Source organism: Lactuca sativa, chromosome 9 (assembly GCF_002870075.4).
Source record: "Lactuca sativa cultivar Salinas chromosome 9, Lsat_Salinas_v11, whole genome shotgun sequence".
Lineage (NCBI taxonomy): Eukaryota > Viridiplantae > Streptophyta > Magnoliopsida > Asterales > Asteraceae > Lactuca > Lactuca sativa.
Genome location: NC_056631.2, coordinates 172,573,314 through 172,580,044, shown reverse-complemented (window position 1 = coordinate 172,580,044; position 6,731 = coordinate 172,573,314). Strand labels below are relative to the sequence as shown.

The window sequence follows — 6,731 nt, the reverse complement described above, 5'->3', positions numbered from 1 at the left end:
TACAATAATACATAAAAGTTGATCTAGATTTGTTAATTATTTATAACAAAGTCATAGAAATATTAAAAAATCACTTTGAAGTTTTAAAAAATCAGTTTATTTAGCTTTCAGTTTATTTTAATAGCCTACAGATGTTAAAAAAAACAGTCTTCTTTTTTCAGACTGCAGACGTTTGGTCCACCTCTTCTACTGCAGAGGTCTACAGATGTGGTCCGCAGACTGCAGACATTTTTCCTCAGAAAAAACAAACAGCACCAAAATGTTGAAACCACATAAACTATTTTTTTTTTTTTGAAGAAAGCTCACAAACTCCCGATTTTATATTGTTCTCAAAACTTTCTTATTGCAGTTTCACAAAATCTCAACTACAAATCAAATCATTAACTAATGCATGTCAAAATCAAAAAATGCAGATTACATGGCCTGGATTATACATAGAAACACACACTAACACTACAAAATTACGATAATACCCTCGCTTGTGCTACCTCCTTAATGCACCATAGTTCCTTGTCGCCTGCATAAAGATAAAAAGTAGCAAACAATGATAAATCATGATGATGATGATGATGTGCTAAAATCCATATTTTCTTAAAACATGTTGCTTACCCTTGGTTGAGATTTATTTGTTTTCTTTGGAACATCATCATCATCATCGTCATCATCATCATCATCATCTTTACTCATCATCATGTGTTGGATTGATGATGAAGTGTTGTCTGATTTTCTTCCCCTTTTAGCAGTAGTGGACCCCCTACCTCTTCCCCTAGGAGCAGCACCTCTTTTTCGGCCCTTACCTTGTATACTCGTGTCATCATCCTTAAAACAATCAAAAGAAAAAGAAGGGCAATATTGTCATTTGTCAAAACTCAGAACTTAAAAAGGAAAATCAAAAGAAACACCCATATACACTTGATGTCTGTCTTGAATAAGTGATTTATTTATACATTAAGATTTTTTTTATTTTTTATACGAGTAAATGACCATTTTACCCTTTTCAATGCATAAAGTGTTCCTCCCCCTAGCATTAAGTAGAAAAGAAACACTCCAAAACCCTATTAAGTCTGTTTCTTTTCTAGACTGAAAAAATCATCTGAATGAGATTAAATGACCAATTTACCCTTACATTCCAAAAACAACCATTAATTCAAACAAAATATTCATCAGTTTTAACCTAAGAGAGGTTATGGAGGAAACTGCACATAGCTTAAGTTTTAATGTCTTAATACATTAAGTCACTTTTTGGCTTAATCCATTAAGCTGATTAAGTAAAAACAAAAACAAAAAGCTATATAAATAAATAAAAACAAAAACATTCATACCCCCGAAGTATCATGAAGCTCATTTAATCCAAATTTCACAGCTTCATCACTCGAATCAGAATCTAAATTTTCTTCATCAACAGCTATACTTTGAACAGAAGCTGATGCAGCAACTGATGCTGATCTGGAATAATAAAATAAACTAACTTTATTTTCTTAAACAAATATATATATATATATATATATATATATATATATATATATATATATATATATATATATATATATATATATATATAATATTAAAAATGAGGAGACCTTTCTGAACGACGAAACATGATGGATGCATCAAGGGTAGTTTGCTTCAAACTATTAGACCCCCTACCCCCCCTACTACCCCTACCCCTTCCTCTTGAAGTTTTGCTGACTTCAGGGACATCACGAGCTGATTTAAATCCTTGTAATGTTCCTTTTTTGCCCCTGGCAGTAGACTTTGACCCAATAAACTGTGTGCTTTCATCATCATCATCACTAAAAGAAACTGCACTTCCAATTCCAGGAGCTTTATTTATCATATTCTGCATAAATAAGAAATTCAAAAATAAATATTAGCCCAAAAAGAATTGAATTCCATCCATATAACAACCATGGAATGGAATACCAAATTCCAATTCCGCCCCCTCCCTACCTACCTCATCGAATTGAGCACTAGATGAAAATGGTTGATCTTCTTTAGACTTGGATCTTTCCTTCACTCGTGTCTGCATTTATATTATATTATTATATCAATAAAATAGAACTGAAAAATACCAAAATTAAATCAAGATTTTATCTTTCATTGCCTCTAAACACTTTTCCACTTTGACAATTATATCCTCAACTTCAACGCTCAGATTATCTGGATCCCGAGATATATTTTTCTGTTTTCAGAAAATAAAAATATGATCAGATAATCATCATCATAAAATATATATATGATTTTAAAAGAAATTTAAAAAAAAAAAAAAAAAAAAAGAATGTAATGCTTACACGTGTTTCTTCAAGATTGTATTGTAAACAAGAGTAAAAAGCCATCTTGTCATCTTTGTTAACAAAATTGTGTAATGCTTCATCTAAATCATTCACTGGAAGAATCTCCATTTTCTGTAAAAATTATTATAAAATATTGTTAAAAGTGAAAAAGTAGATTGATATTTTTATAATAAGAAGTCAAAGGGAGTTGACCATGTACCAGTTGACTTTCGGCTACTAAAGCTTCAATGTTTTGCTGATTCAGTTCTTCAGGTCTCAATCGATCAGTGTCCTTAATTTTTGCTAAAGCCAACAAAAAGTTTTAAACAATTACTAAAAGTTTTGAAAATAAATTGAATAATTACAATTTTTTCTTGTTTTGAGATAATCTTATTAACCTTCACCCTGAGCTCTCTTTGAAGCTTTTGAAAAGATAAGTATATCTTGTGGATTTGCAACCTACAATTTTTATAAAATATCATGTCAGTTGAACCAATATTAAAGAAAAGCTTCAACTTTTATAAAGATTTACTCTTGAAACTAAATTAAAAAAAAAAAAAAAAAAAAAAAATAGAAAGTACCTTGCCAACATACTTTTGACCAAATTTTTGAGGGTTTATTGTCATAAATCCAGAATAATCAACCTAAAAATTTATTCATGTGAAAACAGAAAAACATGCATAAGTCTGTTTATTATTATTATCATTAGTTATTAGATAAAGGGTAAAATAGTCATTTTAAGTACGTTTTAGTACCTTTACACGGATAAGTGGAAGCATAACCTCTGAATTTCTAGCATCCCTTCGACCACATTTTTCTATCAGACTGTTTACCTAATGCAATTTAAAGTAAGTTACCATATCTGTAATTTCTATGTCAAATTAATCTTAGGATTAATTAAAAAAAAAATTACCACATTGTCCAGATGTTCAAGAATTGAATTTTGATCATTTGGGTCAATGTCAGATTCATCCTTTAACACTACCTGTGTCATCAACATTCAGCTATTAAAAAAGACTCATTCAGAAATTTTATAAAAAAACAAAATTGCATATATATTATCAACCTACCTCTTTATATTCAAAAGGTCTTACAGAGTGTAGTGGAATCTTAGTTGGTCGATATTGATTACCCTGAATAAATATTTGTCAGACAATTGGAATAAAAAAAAAATTAAAAAATGTATTTTTTTTCTAGTTTGTTTTCAGGAAGAACCTTAATTTCTACAAGAAGTACATGTTTTGGTTTTGATTCACCATCAATAAGTGATGTGGCAACAGAAGAACCTGGTTGAGTGATGTGGAAACCCATACCTGGAACTTCCTATTAAATATTTAAACATTAAAATATAAATTAATATTTAGTCAAAGCTTTATGGAATACAAAAACTTGAAAAAAAAAAAAAAGTTGTTTGGTTTGCATAATGGAATGGAATGGTGTCATAAATCCATATGAAAAAGTTCATATGAAAACTCATTCCACTATCTTGCTTATTCCATTCCATTCCTTTTACATTCCATTCCAACTTGGAATCAAATTCCACCTGAGGATCCACAAGACATTCATGTTCATGCCCCCAAACTATAAAGTCCAAAAACCGAGGTAGAAAATGTTCATTTATGGCATTCTTGGGATTTGTCTTCACTCTGCATATAAAAAATAACTTTAATATTTTGCTATGTCTCAAAATCATTTTCTATTTCTCAACTTTAGTAATCATATGTTTCAAATATTATTTAATATTATTTATAACCTGTTTTGATGAAGCACAAGAATGTTGAACCAATCTGACACTTGACAGCTTTCTTGAGCTTCAGGTCGCATCCATTGTACAGCATGTGGAGTCTATCATAATACATAAACAGAAAAGAAAATTAAAAAGAATAAATAAAGAAAATAAAATATGCATAATTTGGATAAGAATTAAGAAGAAAGAACCTGAAACATTCTATTTAGACGTTCATCTCTTATATTTCCAAGGCCATATAAAGCAACAGAAGTGGAACCCTGTAAAAGTCATATAAAACAATTATTGCATTATTATACTTTTTTAAACTTTGATAAAAAGAATTCACAAGGGACCTTTTTTATAAGAATTGGGTAGAGAGTGATTTGCCCAACCCCAGATCCTCCAAGAACCATTTTCCCAAAGTAATTTACAAGATTGCATGCTGAAAGAATATCAACTGCAGAAAGATTATCCTGTAAAAAACAAAAAAGATGTTATTTTCACTATAACTTAAACCCTAAACCCTAATTCTACTATGAATATTACCACTCCAGCTGGATCATCATGATTTCCATGAATACTGAACACTGGTAAGCCAACATTGAAATGAGGATCTTCATAGTTTACATGACCAAACCTGTTCACATTGACACAAAGTAAAAAGAAAAAAGAAAAAAGAAAAAAGACAATCCCATTTGTAGATGTTACCAAAAGTAAAACAGATCATTACACATTTGCAAAGTTTATAGTCTGGTCACTGACAACTTGGAATTGCACTGGTTTATCATTAAGACAATATCGACGCAAAATCTCAATTGCTTTCACTAATGTTGTTCTTGATGGCTTGTTTTCATGAAAAAGATCACCACCAAGAAGTAGGAAGTCCACCTGATGACAGATTGAATGTTAGTTTTTATCATATCATCCACTTACAAAAATTTAATGATGAATGTGGGAGGAGAAATATGTTACTTTTTTCTGTTCTGCTATGGAGCATATCTCTTCAAATGCTTGAAATGAGTCATGCCTTCGAACCTCATCTTTTTCCATATAGCCCAGATGACAATCTGTTGCAACAAGTACACGAACAGTGTTGCTATTATCCTCCCTATATCATACAGAACATGTAGACATGTGATAAGAATTAGGGTTTATAGATAGTTCAAACAATTAGGACATCTTTTACCTTGATAGATCACCCATTGTACAAGAGTTTCAGCTCTTAAACCCTAAAACAACAGAACAATAATTCATGATTAGAGAAAAAAGCAGTTAAGTATCTACTATCAATGAATTTATATGAAAAGAAGTGTCGATAAAGTCTCTATTTTGTGCATGCAACAGTCAAATCTCTAAACAATTAACAAAGTTCAAAGCTAAAACCCTAAAGCAATTACAGTATTTCTGAAGCAAGCAATGACATAATACAAGTAGACTTTTGTTTTAGTCGATTGTTAACTGAGAATGGGAAAGTCGCATGGAATTTAAATCTTCGCATTCAATTTCTCAAAAAGGATCCGATAAAAATACGAGCATACATGTATAATGGAAGAAGAAAAAAGCTAACTTCTCGGAGCTCTAGAAGAATTAAAATTTATAACAAAAAGAAGATAATTAGTGAAGAGGAAACAACTTCACCTATAAGCAGGATTAACGAAATGCTGTATGAACTTAAGAACTATGGAATTCGTCGATTACCGGTGAAGCAGTGGCGGGAATTTGAAGAAACTCCGTCTCTTCTTCGTCAACATAAAACTTTGTCACCATGGATGCCATTTTTTATTTCTCTCAACACTTTTGGGCTCAAAATGACAGCATAAGTCCATTAGCCCCATTTATGTTTATGAAGTTTGGCCCAGTTAGAAATCATTAGCATTGAATATTTTGACATATGAAATAAATGATAATGTGATATTATTTTTGAGATGATTTGATTTTTATTTTACTGAATCTAAATTCTAAAACGAGTTGTATATGATTGATGTTTGTTTAAACTTCAAACCATATATCATGTACGTGGTTAGGAAACATTCCTTATTATTTTTCTTGAATTATTAGTTGTAGTATAGTATATTTTTCTTTGTTTGATTAGGATTTCAATATATGTATAAATTACTAATGATAAGATTAGATAAAACACTAAATAAAGTAAATTATGAATCAAAAAATTGTAGGTTTGATTGACATACTAAGGAAAGCACAAACATATTATTTCACAAAGAAAAAGTTTGTTTTCAAAAAAATTAGGATTTACGTCTAACTTGAACATGTTTAAGAATGAAAAGCTCTCTAACTGATGGTTCAAAATGCGTAGGGACAAGATGTTTATGTCTTTTGAAGCAGGAGAACCTCGTCGGTCTAGTAGGTTTCATCTGAAACCATAGAGATATGGTTATCTCATCACATATTACAAAGACGTCAGTTGTTTGGGATGAACCGACCAACTAAGAGAAAACCATTTAGTAATCAGATTTTGAGAAATGGATTGCAAGAATGAATTTCTAAATCTAGTCTTTGTATGGGGTTCAAGTACGAGGCTTGGTTGAAGCACTAGAATTTGTAATATTCTTAGTGTAAATGGTTGTTGTTCGATAAGACTTATTACATCCATAATGCCCATACATTTCTGACAAAGACTTATCTAGAATTGTCAATGTCTCACATAAACTATAACTCGAAGAGTGTGTCCAGACCTCTCATAGTCTTCTTACCCATAACTCAATGCATAA

General features: G+C 30.7%; 1 protein-coding gene across 4 annotated transcripts; it reads right to left on the bottom strand.

The window, feature by feature from the left end:
- Window positions 1–260: 260 nt before the first annotated feature.
- LOC111895473 (double-strand break repair protein MRE11) lies at window positions 261–5,792 on the bottom strand. Of its 4 annotated transcripts, none has more exons than XM_023891552.3 (23): window positions 5,701–5,792; window positions 5,189–5,231; window positions 4,975–5,110; window positions 4,733–4,890; window positions 4,549–4,639; window positions 4,356–4,475; window positions 4,212–4,280; window positions 4,027–4,118; window positions 3,817–3,919; window positions 3,489–3,596; window positions 3,344–3,406; window positions 3,187–3,258; window positions 3,029–3,106; window positions 2,855–2,917; window positions 2,672–2,732; window positions 2,494–2,576; window positions 2,292–2,405; window positions 2,105–2,182; window positions 1,955–2,023; window positions 1,581–1,840; window positions 1,323–1,446; window positions 610–819; window positions 261–517 (listed from the first exon to the last, which is right to left on the bottom strand). In XM_023891552.3, the coding sequence occupies exons 2-23, from the start codon at window positions 5,203–5,205 to the stop codon at window positions 485–487; spliced, it is 2,202 nt and encodes a 733-aa protein (XP_023747320.2). In that variant the 5' UTR covers window positions 5,206–5,231; window positions 5,701–5,792; the 3' UTR covers window positions 261–484. The 4 variants fall into 4 exon arrangements, with proteins under 4 accessions (XP_023747320.2, XP_023747319.2, XP_023747317.3 ...); XM_023891551.3 differs by having other exon boundaries at window positions 5,641–5,755; XM_023891549.3 differs by having other exon boundaries at window positions 4,975–5,069; window positions 5,701–5,750.
- Between the last annotated feature and the right edge of the window lie 939 nt (window positions 5,793–6,731).

What these genes read in the sequence shown, in the direction of transcription:
- LOC111895473 (XM_023891552.3), bottom strand. An exon ending in ACCCAATTCTTATAAAAAAG is followed by an intron (nt 4,281 to 4,355) that starts GTCCCTTGTGAA and finishes TGACTTTTACAG; the next exon opens with GGTTCCACTTCTGTTGCTTT. An exon ending in GTCTAAATAGAATGTTTCAG is followed by an intron (nt 4,119 to 4,211) that starts GTTCTTTCTTCT and finishes GTATTATGATAG; the next exon opens with ACTCCACATGCTGTACAATG.